We start from the raw sequence: 20,467 nt of genomic DNA, 5'->3' as shown, positions 1-20,467 counted from the left end.
TTTGAGATGTTCAATTTCAAGGATTAATACACCAATGTTAGGTGTCACAATATGCCCTTGTAACGATTCTGGTAACATTCAAAGTATTTTTGGATAAATTGAACTGATGTCATTGGTCATTTTAAGGGTCATAAGTGGCCAAAATGACCTTAATTTGTTAAATAGGGTCATTTAGACTGATACATTTGGAATCAGCATAAAATTCTACACAAGGACATTTAAATGCATTCTCATTTTATAAGGGAAGAAGATAAAACATGTTGAAGACCTCAATTTCCTGCCTATTTGAACAGTTAATAATGCAAAACTGCGCGAATGGTCAGTTATGTCTAAAGTACCCAAAATTACCTTCACAAGTAAAAACTGACGGAATAAATTACATGAGGTTGATGGTTATGATCCAGCGCACATTTTGAAAATAAATGTGGATTTCTATAAACATCCAGTCGTAGCTCTGATCAATACTTGTAACAGATTTCGGCCAAAAAAATCATGAAAATTGTCATTTTTGGCCAAATTATGGCCAAAATGACCACTGCTATTGTGATTTGGCAAATGAAAGCACTTTATCTGAAATCTGTGTGCACTGAGTTTTACTGAAGATAGACTCTTTTAATTGCATGTGGCTACAAAAGCAGTATGTTAAGGGACCATTTTCCAAAGAGTGGTCAAAATGGTCATTTTGGTCAAAATTTGGCCCGAATGACCAAAATGGCGTGAGTACGGTCAATAAGAGTGGCATTTTTGGAATCAGCGCACAATTTTACCCCGGATAAGCTTGTCAAACCTTCCCCACCAAAAATTCTGAATAAAGCCCCCTGTCTCCTAGACTAGTAAGATTGACATCCATCGTCAATGGCTGTGGATGATGCAATGTGTGTACGCCTATATATTCATAACATGAAAAATTGGACCCTTATCCCTGAAACCATACTACTTCACAATGTTTGTATACTAATGAATCCGGGAGGGAGGTCTTTTTACAAAGTGAACTCTTTTCTTTAGCCATAATCAAAACTGTAAAAAAAATTATAAGTTTTGAACTAAGATGCTTGTTAAAAAAAATAAAATCTCACTAGATCGCATTGAGTTCTAGCTAATATGAATAGAAAGGATACAAAATTTCGATTCAACACTTGACAACATTTTCACCTTATATTTCTGATTGTTGTTGAATTTGTAGCTATCCTCTCCTTTCATTTTTGGTGTGTACATTTCATCGATGATATTAAGTTAGCAATACATATATCTGATCTCCGAAGCTAACAGAGGAATCGCAAGATGAAATAGATGTTAAATTTAAACCCTGGATAATGATAATAAAACCATGAATTACTACACTCCCGGGTGAGGTTTGAACCGGGAATCAATCAATTATTCTTCTGTACATTTATTTTCGACTGTGGATTTATTTATTTATTTGGAGGCGGCAACAACGCCAAGACCCATCTTTTCAACAATGTTGAACTTTTCGATCACTTTTCCACAATAAAACATTGCATCCACCAAAAATAATTTTATGTTTAATTCATATATTTTCTGCCAGTCTATTTTTTCTTCACATGCCCATTAGCGCATTTGATTTCTAATAGGCAGGTGTAAACATTGCTCGGTTGCCAAGATTTTTCGCGCCACAACACCTTGCCCGATCAATATCGTATAACATTGCGATTATACACTTTCTGTTAGTCTTTATGGTATATATTCATGGCGCTGAAAGCTAATCAGTCTGATCATGTGACATTATATAATGGAAGAGTAAAATGCACATGTAGAAATTGATTGGGCGCGCGCGGAATTCGTGAGGTTCAACTTCATGAGCGATGATCGTGGAAAGGTATTTGTGCCCTTATGGAGATTTCTTCAAAACAGATATACTTTGAAATATATAGATGTCAATTTTGTCCGTTATTTTATATCGAATTATTGGATTCTTGTGCCTTGACGTCCCCCCCCCCCGGCAATAATAATACTCTGTACTCCAATGCTAATCGCAGACATTGGCAATACTCATTCTTGAATGTTTATTTACGGAAATATTCCCTTTATAAATATTAAACATTATTTCCTTCCATATTGCGAGCACATTATAGTATTATGTTTGTCCTACGTATATAAAGACGATTATAAGGTTGGTTTGTCATGCATTAATTCTATCAACCTGCCGTCTAATTTCCAGTTAAAGCTCCTCAAATGGTCTGCACCCAAGTGTAAAAAACCTCTCAAGATTTGACGATGTGTAATAATATTAGTCTTTCTCTTCCATCTCCCCAGTTGGTTTCAGCCCACTAATCAACCAAGACGCTGTCATACATATGGAGCTCTACGGCTGTCCGGACGAAGCGGCTAGTACAAAAGACTACTGGTAATGTCTGATGACTTGAAGAAATTGGTTTTCCTTGCATGAAATATTTTGCACAATTTTGAGCTTTTTCTATAATGGGAGCATTTTGCGATTTCTTCGCTGTGCCGCATTTTATTCATGAAATCATTGACTGAGGAGGAGTCGATGATAGTGTTGACTATTGATTAATTAGATGTCCAATATGCAAGTAGGAAAATGCAATTGGGTCTTCACATAATATTAAAATAACGTTATGACTATGATGAAAAATCAACCTAGTTTGTTGATTTGATTTGATTATTTTTCCCTCTTAATTTGATGCATGATTATTTTATCCATGCCGTATCCCGTCAACAGCAGTAATTATGCTGCTATCTAAATCCTGGATTGATTTGATTAACATCTTGTTTGGATTGACCAAATGACCTCATTCCTTAATAGTTATGGTAGCTTATTAATCTAAAGTAGTTTAAGAAGTAGTATACTGTTTTTACCTGCACTGCAAAAACTCCAGTGATTTAATACCAGTATAGAAATAACACCAGTTTGGAATCAAACCAATGCTGTTTTAATACTAATTGGTGTTGTATTAAAACATATAATCATTATTATTAGTAGTATATAATGGTGTTAGACTAAAACCAAACTGGTGTTGTTTAACACTTCTCTGGTGTGGACATAATAGATTCCGGGTTGGTATCAAATCAACACCGGAGTTTTTGCAGTGCAGGTAAAGTAGTTTTTAATCTACTTTAGATTGTATATGTCTTGTATACGGAGGGGTATAAATGGTAATTACTAGCTAGAAACAGTCAAGTAATTACTCAAAATGCTATTGCATCAAAACAATAATCTTCCTGTATAGCTTGTCATAGTATGCAAGCTGACATGACAAAATAACTATGTCTTTTAATATTCATTATTTTGTTCCACGTTAAAAACCTTGCAGAAAATAAATACAGAAACTCAAAATAAATACAGATAGAAATTGTTAAAAAAGTATTTGAATATTCTATTACTTGGATTTAAAAAGTGCAATTTTGCACCCTTTAGGCCTATAATGGATATTTGTTTGTTGCTGTTTTAGTGTTCAACTATGTTTCCTTCATGCAAGTGCCTTTCTGTAGGCCTAACTCTCTAAGGGTACATGTAATTTACATCTTCGGAACACAAAGATTCCTTGTTGATGGCAACAGGCATTTCCCTTTAATCAATTTGTAATGATATGTATTTTTGGAACTAGTTTTGATAAGTTTATCTTCTTTGACGTTATCTTCCATTAGGTCATGTAATACTAAAAACACGAGTGGTATATGTCAAGGACCAATCGCCATGATGTTCCAATGGTCACGGGATCGTTGTGATAACTACTTAGCCATGGGAGATGCTATTACCGTAGGTGGCGCTTTCATGCACAATGTGGTCCTAATGGTTCAGTACAAGAAAGGTAAATTTGAGTTTCAGTAATCATTGCTTTAAAAAAAATCGGTGTCTACAAACAAACGTCTCAGGAACAATTTTGGCTACAGAATAACCCTAGATAAGCATTACAACAACTCCAGTCAGTGTTGATTTTTAACTGATGGTGCTATTTCAACACTTCTATTCCTATAAGCAGAGCGGGATCGCATCGATAATACCAGCTTGTTTTGCAGTGTTAACTCAACATATGACTATGCTCGACACGTTCAACAGACGCTTCTTATTTATCCAATTTGACAGGCCTAAGGATTGTAATTATGCTAATTAATTGAACTGCGGGCGTTAGAGTCCGTTATCTTTCTGTCGAATCTCTTGATTACAATACAAAACAATTTCTAAATATTTAGAATTTCCTCTCCTAGAAACGGTATAAGAGATGATAATTAGGTTTATTAAAAGGAGAGGATATCGAAAATATTAGAGGAAAGAATATAAGAAATACATGGGATTTGAATGCTCTCAGTGATGAATAATGTGAGACATCTTCTGTTAAACCTATTATCCATCTGGAATACATCACAGGGAAACATACATTCATAAAGACGAATAGTACCAGTAGATATACTTGTAACCATCAAGATTGTATACTTATGAAAAATTTTGCAAAGCAACATTACTAATAAATAAATAAATAAGCTAACAAACAAATAAATGTAGATAAATATATTGATAGATAAATAAATAAATAGATAAATAAATGAATAAAGAAATAAGTAAATAAATAAATGAAAAAATTGAAATAATGAGTACATATAGAGAAATTGTTTTAGTGAATTGCCGTCTGAGAAAATATTGAGCGGTATGGGCGCTATAAAGGAATAGATAAAACAAATAAACAAATAAATAAATACATAGATAGATAGATAAGTAAATAAATAAATTGAAATAATGAGTACGTATATAGAGAAATTGTTTAAGTGACTTGCCGTCTGAGAAAGAATTGAACGATATGGGCGCTATCGAAATTGTCACATTTTGGAAATGACTTTGTCAAAATAAAGTGAGCAAAATCAACTCAAAGTCAACCAAAGAAAATTTCATTATCGCTGTTCCTTGACAATTTTCGCACTACCAAATAGCGATTTTGCCCCCCCCCCCCCCGGCTATGAATCATAATCACTCATTGCCATTCAACAGCAATGATCCTTACATTTGTATGTTGTGTCCCATATACCAAGAGAAATGGCCATCTCTAATTTTTAAAACTATTCTTTAAACTCATGAGAGAAAAAAAATGATAAATTTTGCAGACTTTGATTATTATAGACGTTGAATTTTCGAGTGCAAAGATGACTAATATTCCGGTTAGAAACTACTGTAATAAGCGCTATATAAATGTACATTATTATTATTATTATTATTATTATTAATATTGTTGTTGTTGTATGTTACGTAGATTATGATTAGGATTTCTTTCTTCACATATAGGTGGTTTTGCTGATGACTCTGGTCTGGCGCTTAAGATAATGCCTTCTAGGTATGTTTCATTAAAATTTCGATTAAAATATTTTTTCTTAGATTTGAGTTACGAAATATATTGCGCAAAAATTACTATATTAACTCTAGGAGGCAGAAAGGAAAGAACTGGACAGGTATTTAATTTGGATGGCTATTAAGAATTAGTTTCTTCAGCAATGCAAATGTAGAACTTTTGCCGTGTGTTTCTGTGGTAAGATTTATATTATTGTAATTATGACTTTTTGTATCCAAGTGAGTCATATAAATATTTACATGTTCCTCCCAAGAATTTATATTTTCAAGAATATACAAAATGCATTTTGTGAACGATCAGTAATCGACATACTAAATTAATTTTTAAACATAATATTTTTTTTGTTCCATTTATTCAAAATAAAGTACTGTTAGTCGATGACTGATTAAGCTCAGTGCACTATTGTTCACATTGAAACAAAATTCAAAATTTGTATTTCCATTGTTAGTTAGCGATACAAACTACTTCAAGTCAGAAAATGCTCATTAGACCTACACGTGCCTCTGTTATAACAGTTATCCGGGATGATCCATTTATTTCTTTTAGACTCTAATGGTAACTATCACTTCATTGCGTTCACACCTGCCATATTTCAGAGAAGTACTCCACATTGGTGGCTTTATTCTTCGTTCAGTAACTTAATTGGATTGTTATCTGTTAATGCTTTTATGCACGGATAATTTTTTTTGTAACTTGTGTACGTTTCATTGTTTTTTTTTCATTTTGTTTGAAGTGATTTGTTTAATACATTGCTCTTACCATGCTCTCTTCTCTTTCAGTGATGAGGATAAAGGCGTCATCAAGGCGGTTGAGTACTACTCAGAAGCACTTAAAAACCCGAAATGCGAAACAGAATCATCCCAATCAAACGAACTCGACAATGAACTGAACAACGAACTTGACAACGACGTTGCATTAAGCAGCAGCTCATCCCTAGCCATTGAAGAACCGATTGGGAGTGAGTACTCGACTGCTGACTACCTACAATCTATCTTAGAGGCGAACTCAGAGTGGATGAGTAGTAGCGAACCACGGCTCGATTACGGTGTCGATGGCTCTGTTATGCAATCATCTTATCAGTATAATGAAGGTTCATACATCGACAACGCACTCAACGAGAATTCAGACTACTCACACTCCTCAGATTGGGCTATGAAGCTACAGGTTAGTTGTATCCCATCATTAATTTCGTTAAAGATTAATAATGTGAACTCTAACATTCCAATCTTACCAAAATGAATAGGTAATGAATCTTCATTCAATTTGTTGATTCCTTGTGAGAATTTGATTGTTTCCTGCGGGTTTTATCCCCATAATTTAGAACAATTATAATTTTATTTTAATTTGTAGAATGGATATTAGAAAGGTACAAACTTTGTACTATCTTACGAAATTCTCGCCCATTCCATGATTATGAAGAGACTTCATAATTGATGATAATAATGATGATAATAATGATAATAACAATGATAATAATAATAATGCCAACATGATTATAGCGCATATCACTGCCAATGCATCCTATGCGCTTTTGAAGGAGACATAAAAAGCAAAGAAAAAACCGAGAAATTTGCTGGAAATCGTGGCACTAACTCATTTAAAAGTCTCTTTGAATAAGTATATTTTCAAAGTAGATTTAAACTTGGGTTGAGAAGAGTTCTTTACATATATGATGGGGTGGTATTCCAAGGTGAAGGGGCAGCATGTGCAAATGATCTTTCTACTTAAAACTGGGTCTGAACACAAGGGAAACTTTAAAAATCCTTCTGAGCTGATTCAAGATTACGAGATGGCACATACTTAACTAAACAATCAATAAAATTGATAAGATAAAATAGTCATATACTATGGTTTCATGAAGTTATGGCTTTTTAAAGATTTGCATTATACCGGTGAAACAGTTTTAGGCATGTCTTCATGAATATTCAATAAGCAAAGTGATGATGTCGTATCCCCACTTGTTATTTTGTATTGTATGAAATTATGGGGGGGGAGTTCTTCAAGAACCCCAAATTTGGAATGACAACTGATTTAGTGCGTTAATTATCAATTGCTGAACTTTTTTTGATACTAGAGAGACATATCAATCACTCATGTATGAACAAGTGAAACATTGTAATTTCATGTAATAATTATGATAAAGAGGAAAGTGGGAGTGTGACATCATCAGCATACCTGTAAGGAATATTCATGACGAAGTGCTTTTGGGTTTTTCACAATATACTGCGAAACTTCAAAATTCAATAACTTCTCTATTTGTTATCAGATTTTGATAATTTTGCCTTGTAAACTTTATTCTATTTATTTACACATAACATTTTCAGCCCGGAGTACCCCTTTATGAAGAAGATAGTTTTTCTATTTTTTATGAGAAAATATAAAAATATTTCACAATCTTCATACCACCATTTTTCAGGAGCTGTGGGACTCTGCCAGCGCCTTGGCCTATGGTATGATACTCCGTGGATGGTGGCCTCGTGAAGATGATAGAGTGATCGGTCAAGTAGCTGGTGTTGATACAGATTCTACAGGTCAATTATCATTATTACATCGTGGTGATAGGAGATGGGGAAATGGGTAAGATTAAGATTAATCACGATTTTATTTTATCATTAAAGAAAAAATCATAACCCAAGCAGTTGATGTTGGGCAGTATATATTATCATATTTGACCAATAGTCTTGTTAAAAACATATAGGCCTATATATATATATATATATATATATATATATATATATATATATATATATATATATATATATATACATAATGTCAATTCATATTGTCATCCATCGCTCTTCTCTGTCCTCGACATAAAAAAGGAAGTCAATTTAGATCAGAAGAATGTAAGTGTGGTTAAAGTCTGAAGTACTGTCAGAAGACAAGAGCACGCATATGCGGGTGGCGTTATGGGGGTATGCCCTGGAGTAGAACACTTACTATATTTCAAGAAATGAAAATCAAAACAAAAAGAAGAAAACATGACGAAAGGAATGATGGGTGACGAAAAATGCCTATCGATAAATAGAGTTATGAGTCGTATAATAATCTCACCCCTACTTTAATTCCATATTTCATCAAAATACCCTGACGTTAAATTGATGGCATGTAATAACTGGACACCCTTCATCTTTTTTCATCATTATCACCATTTAATACGTTCATTGACAATAAAAACATGTGAATTTAATACACTGTATTTTCATTCTGTTTTAGTGACTTTGACGAGGATGACAAATTCTTGCTGGAGGAACCTATTTCAGATGAACTTGTTTTGACCCTTGATCCGGCTACTGGAAATGTTCTTAACTCATGGGGAAGTGACATGTAAGCTCATATGAATTGTATCCTACTTACAAAATGTTCTTGTCACAAGAAGTGATATTAGGTCTCTATAAGATACTTCTTACCTCTAAAATGTGTGTATTTCTTATTCCTCTGAAATCTAAGGTAGATGTGGACATAACTGAAGTACCTGTTTGTTTCATGAATAGTATGAATATTGGAACAATACATTCAAACAAGTGTTACAGTCCGTCATTCAGAAGGTTCGTTATTCGGAAGGCTCTTTATTCCGATGGTTCTTAACTCTGAAGCACGTAAATTGCCTATATATACCTCGATGTTTGTAAGTCCGAAACCGAAATGAGGTTTCTCTTCCGATTAATGAATTAGTCCGTGGCGAAGCCGGGAAAACAGGAAGGGCAAGCGTGGTGAAGGAGGGGGGGGGGGAGAAACACCGTTGCTGTTCAATTGTTATTAGGATGATAAGGGAAGGGGCGGCGGAACATGTCTTATGGGGGGGGGGCAAAGCATGGATATTTTCACTATGAGATCATCATCTCCGTGAAGTCTCAGTGTGTTTCGTAGTAATTAAGCTGGTGATTGTTTTACCCCAATACCAACCAAAAAAGGGGAATCGATGCCCGATATTAATAAACTTTCCACCTCTTTCCTATTTTGCAAGCATGGCTGTTTATTATGGTGGCCCTGAAGGGACATCGCAAGACCAAATCGCGAATATTAACGACGTCACCAATTCCGTCGTGAAATTCGCGACGATATATACGATGTCGCGAATTCCGTCGTGAATTCATTTTGCTTGCTTGGGCGGTACGTGCATATGGAACTCTTTTCGAGACTTTTAACCATGCTTTTTGTGAAAATGGTAGGTTTTAACTTCAATTGTGATCCTTTTGTACTTAGTGGAATAAGTATGTAGATTTGTTAGATCTAAGACTGCCATCGCCTAGACTATCTAATTCTAAGTAAGTTGTTGAAGACTACCGGTAGGTTAGAGCGATATGTCTCGTTTCTTAATTCAGTGCCAAGCCCATGCCAACATGCACGTGTTCGAATCAAAATAATAGTCGTCTCTTGGCGCTTTTACGAGGACCGCCAAGCGAGTGAAACAAATTCAAGACGAAATTCGCGACGTCGCACAGTGGGCCGGGGCGAAACAAAAGTGCGCCAAAAGTCATTTTGGGCAATTTCAGATTTTTAATTTTTATCATGCCCAGCTGAAAGACAATACTTTGAAGAATATTTCAGCAAAATATTTCATTCCGGAATTTGCATAAAGGTTGTTAATTTCCTACCTCAAATCGTAAAATGTGACATTTTGCGAAATGTCACGTATATGACATCCTAGTTGGAAAACAGGCCCATTTCTCAGGAGGTTTTTCATGTAGGAATCTGAAATGGCTCCCACATAATCCTGATATATTCTTTTTACATTTGAAAGGGTTCAAATGAGATAAAAGACACCTTTTAAGAGGTTTGTATGATGATTTTTCCTCGAAATAGGCTGAAAAATCCATGATTTTTGCATTTACAATAGAATCGTTTAGATTTCCGTGGATTTCCGTCTAAATTCTATAAGAATCATTTTTTCCGATGTCTAAGCTTTAAGTCGATACCAAATTTAGCTGCCCGTTTTTGCCCGTTTTTATGTTAGAGCCGATTTTACTTGCCACAACAACCCCAAAACCTGTTCGAAAACGGTAATTTGTTTATACCCCGCAGTCATCGTAGCGCACCGCATGCGGGTACAGTGCCGTCCGCTTTTGCACGAGTACGATTCCCCTTCCATTCCATGAAAATGACATGAATTCCGGGCATAATGTAAAGAAAATAAATGTTGCTTAAGCAAATAAGGGCTATACCCACAACTTTTCCAGGGATAAAACTGACTTGTAGAATAATTTCATCCCCAAATCATCCTCACAGTGATACATTCATGGTGTATTCTGCGTTTTACACATGTCAACACAGCTTGATAAAGCACGGTTAATATTTTTTAGATTTTGAAGTTTATTTTTTTATAAATGTAATTGATAATTTTGATGCAATAAAAATATTTTTGGCATCTCATAAACACTTTTTAGGTATAACCCAACATTCACTCTGGCCAATTTTAAAGTAGCACATAACACAAAGTTTATAGACTACACAATTTGCTTCGCGTAATTTGTCTTTTCACAGATATTTTAAGTAGCCAATCAAAATGTGGCATCAAGGTGACGTCATATCGGCTTTAAACTATGTTCAGTCGATTCTACGCCCAAAATTACCCATAATCGACATGTTAAAGTAAAAATCTAACACGGAATATAATTTTGGCGCACTTTCAACTCATTCTGGCCCACTGTGCGTCGTGACTAATTCGCAACGAAATTGGTGACGAAATTCACAATGTCGTGAATTTCGTCTTCAATATTCGCGATTTGGTCTGTTTGCATGTCCCTTCATGGTCACCATAGTTTCTTAATATTCATAAACAATTAAAGGAGAATGAGAACTTTCGAACAAGATAGCTTGACAAGCTATTTATTCCAAATGTGTGAAAACAGAAAAATCAAAGAAACAGATCAATGAAAGTTTGAGAAAAATCGGAAAAATAATGAGAAAGTTATGAGCATTTGAATATTGCGATCACTAATGTTATGGAGATCCTCAAATTGGCAATGCGACAAAGATGTGTGATGTTACTTGTGAGCAACTCTCCCATTACTTTAGTACATTATTTCACTTAAAATGCCTCTTTTATCCCATATATCAGTAGATCATGACTATAGGATAACATGTAATGCAGATTTTGAAAGAATACATCATGGAAAAAGAGTTTGTATTACCATAAAAAGTAAAAAGAGAAATTTTTAGGGTATTTTATAGTCCATCAAAGGGAAAGTTGTTCACATGTGACCTCACACATCCTTGTCGCATTGCCAATAGAAGGATCTCCATAGCATTAGTGATTGCATTATTCAATGCCCTTAACTTTCTCATTGTTTGTCCAATTTTACTCAAACTTTCTTTGTTCCTATTCTTTGATTTTTCTTTTTCGACACAAGCCTATTTGTTCAAAAGGTTTCATTTCCCTTCAATAACACGGTGTAGGACCTGAATGAAAGTGTTTATAAACGGTACACGGAATAATTCAAACTATAATTGAGGAATTAAGCTTATGTCAAGTCCATTTAAGTTCACCATGAACGAGGTATTACATAAATAATTCAAAAGTTGCTCTGTGTATACATTTAGAGCTGCTACTCTCAGAGGTGCATTTTGATAATGAAAAATAATTTCTTTACTGCTAATAAAGGTGTTCTATTTTATACACATTTATCTATGATATTTTGGTGCCTGTTGTTGATGTAGATCTTGTTAACAATATTAAATCTGTCTCTTTCTTCCTATAGTTTCTACATGCCACATGGCTTGTACATTGACACAGAAGATAATAAATGGATTACAGATGTAGCCTTGCATCAAGTCTTCAAGTTTTCTCCCGGATCTGAAGAACCATCTATGACTTTAGGAAAGGCGTTTGAACCTGGTCAAGATTGGAATCATTTCTGTAAACCTACAGATGTAGCTGTTGATAGCAGGACTGGAGATGTCTATGTCGCTGATGGGTAGGAAATTATGTTTTTCTTTTCTTATAAAAGGAGAATGAAACCCTTGAAGACAACTGAGCGTGTGTGAATACAGAAAAAAATCAATTAAAGATTTAGATACAAATGATTGAATAAGAAATTTGTCATGGTTATGAATAACTAATGTTGACTAATGTTGATAACTGAAGTACTTATGATGTAGACATCCTGCAATTGTAATTTTTAAAGTTTGTTTTAATCTTTAATGAAGAATGAAACATAGGGGGATTTAAATGATTAAAAATTGAAATGAACGGAACCAAATTTCTAGGAGCATATTCTTTAGTGTGCAAGGAGGAGGGGGGGGGGGGTAGTATAACGTCAAAACTCTTGCTCGCATTGTCAATGGAACGATTTTCATAGCATCAGCGTTCTCGATATTCAAATGCTCATAACTTTTTTTTTACTTTTATGTACATGTACCTTATTCTTTGATTTCCTTTTGGTCTTCTGATTTATACGAGCTTACTTGTTGAAAACGTTGCATTGTCCTGTACTCTGCAATGTATCCCCTACAGTAAGATGAAGGTGAGGAGAGGTTAGAAGTATTATATCGAAATATCTTCAGATGAGACTCCATGAAAGTGCGAATAGATTTGAGATTATTAAAATTATACAAAAAGTCGTAATAAATCATTGAATATCATTTTTTTCACAATGATTTTATTACTTTTTTTAGAAAGCATATTTTTTTCATCATGAAGATTGTGATTTAAATAAAGATCATCAATATGTTCCACTTGGGTATTTTGGTGGTATTTGGTTCAATCGGTAACAAGAACAGGATTTTAACTATTTAAAAGCTCGTTGAACATGATTTTTCTCTCTTCGTTTGATACAGATACTGTAATAATCGTATTCTCAAGTTTAGTTCAAATGGAACAGCATTACTAGAGATTACAGCAGGAATCATACCTGGAGGTACGTATATAGCATAGCATAAAACTATTTTAAGAAGAGTTAAAGATTTACAGCTGATTTATAGAATGGTTTTAATGAGGAATTATGCATGAGTTAATCATAGGTAATATATTTGTTTAAATCACCCCCCCCCCTCCCCTTCTTGTAAGACTATGCTCAAGTGTATAATGAGATGACTATAGTATGACATGACAGTGAAATGCAGATATCTATTCAATTGTTAAATCATAGACCAATGTGATACTTTCATACAAAAGAAAAGCCCGCAAGCATGGCAAGTGACAATGATTGTGACTATGATTGGTACCATTAATTTCTATCCAGTTTATGATTGGAATTCTTTCAGACATAATTATACCATGAGAGGGTGGTTTTAACCAATGAACATATCTACATGATTTTCTTGATAGAAAACCTACCAGAATGGTCACCGCTGAGGAAACTACAGATCCCCCACAGTCTTGCTCTGATTGAAGCACGTGATATCATATGTGTAGCTGATCGTGAAAATGCCCGGATACAATGCTTCAATCTGACCAATGGCGAGTTAGAAAGACAGATCGCATCACCGATGTTTGGAAAACAACTCTTTGCTATTTCTTACAACAGTGAACAAGGTACCTTTATTTCTAACAAACAGAAGCACTCCCCGCCCCAGCAAAAATAATGCGATCTTAACTGCAGTGATTTCTCGTTTCAAATGAAATTATAATTTCTTTCGATATTCCTTCACTGCATGGTTTAAACGAACATAATTTATTTTAGTTATTCCAATCAAAATATCACCACATTATTAAGGTCATATTAACAAAGATAGATAGATAGATACGAACAAACAATCATTGTCGTTATTTTGGAGAACTCCTCATGATACCTAAAAGAAAATGTATTCATTTCAACATGGAAAAGCATTTGAAAAGTTGTGTTTGCTTTTACTATTAGTTCTGTCAAGGAAATTCTACCTTTACGTACTTTCGATTTACAGGACTATGGTAGAAGAAACATTTCTCGTTGGCAGTGAATCAATGAGCCCTTCAATAGAGTTAATGATTCACCTCATGTTTACTTGGTATATGTATTTTTAATCATGATCCAGATATTATGAGATATATTTTCACTTTGTTGCAATGCAGATGTATTGTACACTGTAAACGGACCTAATGAAGAAGTAGGAGTGCCACCCCTCGCATTCACTGTGGATCTTGAAACTGGTGAAATATTGAGCACATGGGATCCCTACCCTAAAGTAAGTATGCAGGAACGGATTTACTAGGGATGGAGCACTTTTATTTGTACACCCCCCCCCCCCAAAAAAAAAAAGTTATTACCATTCACAGACTGATTTTTCCCGATAGAAATATTTAACAAGCAGATGGTGTATCTGTATATGGGTGTATACTGCGTAGCTTATGAACTTATCGATCTAATTTAGCTGTAATTTTCGTAATTAGGCATCACTGTTCATGAAATAACTTTGTGAATGATTTCTTCTTTTTCCATGTTTTCATGCTTCTCTTCTCATCCAGAAAAAGTATGAAATGTATGATGACACAATTCTGAGGGATTACTACGCAATAATAACATTTGTTTTATTCTCAAAACAACTTCTAACATACCTCGCTATGTTTCTTTCTATATCAGGCATTTGGAGTGGTACATGATATCGCCACATACTCTCCCGATGGGTCCGTGTACATGGCTGATATTGGACTTGATCGAGTCTGGAAATTTGAGACTACATCAAGCAGTCTTAGCAATGAGATCTAAGATATTGGACTTGATCGAGTCTGGAAATTTGATACTACATCAAGCAGTCTTAGCAATGAGATCTAAGATCAAATAAATCACTATAAATTATCAAAGTTTTAAGAGTTGTATACAGAGATGAAATATAGTTTTATGACTTGGCATAAAGCGTGGTTAAGCATACATTATAAGATCCATTGAAGTGTAATTAAAACTAATTTTATAGGCCTAGGTTCTCCTTTCATGACTAATAACCATCCAAAGGTTTGCTGTGTAAAGTCAATGAATTTGAATATTGACCTCTGATTGGCTAAAAATCAAGCTGTGATTGATCCTACAATCAATTGGATAGTTTGTGCAACACGCCTCATCTGATCTAGAAACACACGGGTTAGACAATTAGAATTGTCAGAAAATAGATTATGACATAAGTTTGTGCACAAAATTCATAATATTGATATACCATCATTTTCAAAGTAACATTTCAGCGATTTATTTAGAATGTAGTATTTTCAGGTATATCAGCTTAAATAGTAAGGAGGTAGGTTATACTAACCCAAGAAATATCAAGGGCTTGAATAATTTATTCTTAATGTGGTTTAAGAAAAAACAAGTGAATCCCTCGACAATTTATGAACAAAAAGTTATTCAAACCGAATTAATCATCTGACAAAATTTAGTTTCTTGGTTTCAAAAATGAAAAAAATTCAGTACTCATGTGATTTTTTTAATTCTTATTTTGATATTTACTCGATTTGAATGAAGTTCGAAGCTTTATACATTTCCCGTCCAATCATTATAAATTGAATACCTTGAAGTAGAGTTGTTATTCTTCAATCTTCCTTCTCATAAAGCAATTCTTTATTTTTATTTTTTTTAAGTGCCGCGAGTAATGATGTGCAAGGTTTGATAAAGTTTTCACAGCTAGCTCTCGCATGCACATTTACAAAAAAAAATACGAAACGATAAGACCAATAAAATATAAGCATCTGCCGATTGCAGAAGAAAACTTAATTCTATTTGTAAATATTACTTGATTTGGTAGTGAGATTTAAAATTTGCTTACGAAAAAGTTGTTGAATAACGATCCTCCTCAAGATAACAAAATTCATTGTCATCATGGTGCAAGCAAAAAATTACAAGTTTGATTAAGATATGGTGTTTCCAGGCTTGTTTACTTATATCAACTCACTGATCAGTTAAGAAGATAAGCATAATGTGTGCTTACAATGTAAATATAAATTACAGAAAATTATCTTGAAAATGGGTAGATATCGTATTCAAAAAGGGAACATCAACAGTGTACAGCGCTATGAATTATACTATAGCCTTTTAGCTTTTGAATGCAATTTGCTTAGACAAAAACCTTGCTGTAGATAAATTAAGCTTGCTCAGTCATTTTATTTGATGTGGAAAATAGTTCACAAATATGTTAAATGCCTTATTTGAACAGTTGTACTTCACTGTAGTGAATGGTTTGTTCGAGATTGGAATTCATTGCAAAATCACACAAAACTTGCTGTAATATTTTATTTCTTTTTATTATAATTCTTATTTCCTTTTTGTTCTGTGTTTAGTACGGAAACAAACTATTTTGTCATTTTTTTCAACGAAACGAATTTTGCTTGGAAATAGTTTGGGGCTTATTTTGATTGGTTTTGCATGGCTAGAATCACAGTCATGTGTTTAAGCTATAGACAATAGCCATGATAGTATTCATACATGTTGTGTATGATAATCATTGTCGTGTACATGGTGTATTAGCGTATTTGCTTCATTTTGTCTAAGTACGCCTTTTATTACTTTTATTTCAGTTTGCGATATTTGTGGAAAGAGTTGTATAAATTTGAGTTTGATTATGTAATAAAGTCGCAGAGAGAGATATATATATATATAGCTAATAGTGTGAACTGTTACTTTTGTATTATTTGTCTTTGCTAAGTACTCTCTTTCATCCACATTGCGTATCAATAAAAGTCCTGGGGATGGGGATAATTTCTTTCACACATATTCTTGGGTTTGGGTCTCATCTATCACATGACAGTACAAATTTCGACAAAATGTTACACTTAAGTGAGCACTGTCCAATTTTGTCTCACCTGCATAGCAGAGTGAGACTATATATAGGCGCCGCTTTTCCGACGGCGGCGACGGTGGCGGCGAAGGCGGCATCAACATCAAATCTCAACCGAAGGTTAAGTTTTTGAAATGACAACATAAATTAGAAAGTATGTAGACCTAGTTCATGAAACTTTGTCATAAGGGTAATCAAATATTACTTAACATTCTGTCCGATTTTCAGGTCACATGACTAAGGTCAAAGGTCATTTAGGGTCAATGAACTTAAACAATGTTGGGGAATCAATATCGAAATCTTAACATCAGGTTAAGTTTTTGAAATATCTCATAAAGTATGTAGACCTAGTTCATGAAATGTGGCCATAAGGGTAATCAAGTATTGCTCAACATCCTGTGCGAGTTTCAGGTCATATGACTAAGGTCAAATGTCATTTAAGGTCAGTTAACTTTGGATTTAATTGTTAAATTGGTGTTGTTTGTGAATAATTATTTTATTGTAGTTTTCAAAGTCAGCACTGCTGCTATATTGAATCGCGTTAAACAAAACTCTTTTTTTTCTAGGAAATGTTTTGACGTTTGTCTATACAATTCTACCCATTCATCCCTGTTCTTCTTTTATGGGCATATGTCTTCCCTTTTCAGGGATATTCCCAACAAATCTAACTGACCGGTATAAGACGTTTGACCATCGTCATAATTAATAGGAAACCTTTCACAGGAAGTTTCTTTCTTCATTTGTACGACTTATATTCATAACTTAGGAATCTAGTATATAACGAACATCTGCATAACCGATACATAAAGACGTGTAGGGATATTCTACTAAAAAAGTTTTACTCTTTACACGAATCCATAAATTGACTGAGTTTATTCTTCTATATCTTTTTCAATTCTTTCTTCCATTCTCTCTCCATCTCTCTCCCTCTCTCTCTCACACACACATCCACACACACACACTCTCTCTCTCCTATTCCTTTCTTCGTTTCTGTCACTCTCTCCGTCACCAAAATTATACGGATAAGGGGTAAGGAGTAGGAGTAGGGTTTGGGTTAAATGTTAGGATCAGGTATAGAGAGACCCGCTCTCCATATGAATTTTAAACTAAATTGTAACATTTTTTATTTATTTTATTCCTGTTGTTTCTTACATAGATATTGTGTGTGCTGAAAGTTTCCTTTGTGACGGTCTGATTTTTGCATGTTGACTTTATCTAAGGCAATCTAATCTGGGGGAAAAAGGGGGGAAGGCTTATTCTGTTTGTAGCCGAAATTAATGAATGTTTTTTCATTTATCTATTTTGTATTATAAATAATTCATTTCATGTTATTCAGTACTGAAATAGTGCCGCAGATTTAAATAAAAAAAAAACCAAAGAAAACAATAATGAGAAAAGAACAAAGAACTACGTGAGAAATAAAAGAAACAATAGAAGACATGAGAAAATAATCCATTTTTCTTTTCAAATATACATATAAAAAGAGTCCTAAAAGAATGTCTAGACAAAAAAATGCAGGTTTGGAGCAATATTCAATGATTTACAGCCAAGTTAGATTTTATTTTTATATAAGAATAGGGTTCGCATTAGGATAGACACTTGTCTGTATTGGCGTATGCCAAAACCGTACTAGTCTATAAGCTTGAACACTGATGGATTTTTTCTTAAATTAGTGATTAATTTTGTATCCTCCCCAAATAACTATGGACCTTCTACTCTGACTACTCAGAGTAGTAGTAGTAGTAGGTCAACCCAGTCAGGGAAGTTCATTTTCGAAAAGACTACCCTTTCGTTGTTGAGGAACAGTATCATCAGATGAGTACATCAACCCAGTTGATACTTTTATTGAGTATCCCCGATAATTCAAGGTTTAATTGGGGGAGCCCTGAAGTTGAGCAGAGTTTTGACGCCACTTTAGGTGGACTAGAGTACTTAAGCTTACACTCGAATTTACTGTCTGAGATAATGTATTATTTCATATCGTTCCCCTTTATCTTTTCAAATCTCTCTTCTTTTCACGCTCTCCTCTCGCATTATTCAGTCCATTTTTTTGTTTACTTTAACCTTATCCCTAACCATAACCTAACGAACATTTATTAATTTCGGCCACTAAAAGGTTTTACCCCCCCCCCCCCCTCCCCTAATACCCGCCTTAGATTGACACAAAGAGAGTCAACGTGTAAAAAACAAAATAAATCAAGTACACACAATATCTACGAAAGATAAAATAAAGTAAATAAACAAATTATATAAGTTTCCAAAGCATAAGAAAAAAATGGTGACGGGATCCACCATTATAGCACAAAGTGTCTATAACCCGAATGGTGACGGGATCCACCATTATAGCGCAAAGTGTCTATAACCCGAATGGTGACGGGATCCACCATTGTAGCGCAAAGTGTCTATAACCCAAACCCACTAGCTCTAAGGAGAGTAGAGGTGGTTTTTACTACAGTCCGTCTCCATGAAACACAGTCCAATCTGAGCTAAATCCTGCGACCCTTTAGGGCTTCCCCAATTTAAAATTGATTTATTGGGGATTTCCCAACAAAAAAATGTCAACGATCACCACTCTACGGCGGCAATGCCCTACCACTCCCATAACCAATGATATGGTAGTTTTTGTTTGAGAGAGAGAGAGAGACAGACAGAGAAAGACAGCGAAGTACTGAATAAGACTAGAGGGGGAGGGAGTAAAAAGCATATACTGAAAACATGGAAAAGATGAAGGGGAACGATACAAGGGAGTACATTCTCTAAGACAGTAAATTCAAGTAAAAGCTAAAGTTTTTTAGAAGAACACTCTAGTTCGCCTAAAATACCGCCACAACTTAGTCTGCAAAGCACAGACTGATATTTGACACTTCAACCAATAGCAGGTCTAGAGTGAAGACTAGGTTCCAAAGACTCCCTGTGTCAAAGAAGAGCCAGCCGCAGTATATATTGAATCTAGTCTCACTAATTCAGACTCGGCATTATGCAGTATGCAAATTGCGAAAAGCAAGGGTCTGTGCCTTCAGACTAGTCAAAATTCTACCTCTCAACTTATGGGCTTCTCGTCTCCGTCATCGTCGGTCCATGCTTATGATTGTTGTTTGTTTGTTTGTTTGCTTTGTTTCAGTACATAAAATAACAATAACAAGGTACACATAATACATACTAATACCTATAAAATGAAATTATAAGGTCAAGGTTTAAAAAAAGGTAAGAAAGAAAGTAAATTATACGGCTAGTACTCCATTTGACACAAGCAAATCGTATACAATACTAGTTCATGTTTGCATCATGTAAGCGGGTGGTTATACTCAACTCAATTTAATTGATATCAAATTCATGTGCAGTCTCATGATAGTATTTTTTTAAAGTAGCCACTCAGTCATGAAGGGAACATATTTCTGTAATTTGATATCGAAGAAACCTCTCAGTTTGTTCCATAAATATATACACATTTTATGAAAAATAATGCATAA

The 20,467-nt window shown here is 34.4% G+C and overlaps 1 protein-coding gene across 1 annotated transcript in view; it reads left to right on the top strand.

The window, feature by feature from the left end:
• Nucleotides 1-16,819, top strand: part of LOC121416325 — a 45,016-nt gene extending 28,197 nt beyond the window's left edge. The window contains exons 3-13 of the mRNA XM_041609887.1: nucleotides 2,275-2,365; nucleotides 3,628-3,791; nucleotides 5,255-5,303; nucleotides 6,098-6,482; nucleotides 7,735-7,895; nucleotides 8,535-8,645; nucleotides 12,020-12,235; nucleotides 13,098-13,177; nucleotides 13,588-13,794; nucleotides 14,311-14,423; nucleotides 14,819-16,819. Coding sequence (XP_041465821.1) covers nucleotides 2,275-2,365; nucleotides 3,628-3,791; nucleotides 5,255-5,303; nucleotides 6,098-6,482; nucleotides 7,735-7,895; nucleotides 8,535-8,645; nucleotides 12,020-12,235; nucleotides 13,098-13,177; nucleotides 13,588-13,794; nucleotides 14,311-14,423; nucleotides 14,819-14,944 — 1,703 coding nt within the window. The 3' untranslated portion in view covers nucleotides 14,945-16,819. The remainder of the gene's footprint in view (nucleotides 1-2,274; nucleotides 2,366-3,627; nucleotides 3,792-5,254; nucleotides 5,304-6,097; nucleotides 6,483-7,734; nucleotides 7,896-8,534; nucleotides 8,646-12,019; nucleotides 12,236-13,097; nucleotides 13,178-13,587; nucleotides 13,795-14,310; nucleotides 14,424-14,818) is intronic.
• The last annotated feature ends 3,648 nt before the right edge of the window (nucleotides 16,820-20,467 follow it).

The sequence above is a fragment of the Lytechinus variegatus genome, chromosome 5 (genome assembly GCF_018143015.1).
Source record: "Lytechinus variegatus isolate NC3 chromosome 5, Lvar_3.0, whole genome shotgun sequence".
Lineage (NCBI taxonomy): Eukaryota > Metazoa > Echinodermata > Echinoidea > Temnopleuroida > Toxopneustidae > Lytechinus > Lytechinus variegatus.
The sequence above is the reverse complement of the archived record's forward strand: the minus strand, read 5'-3'. Positions and strand labels throughout refer to the sequence as shown.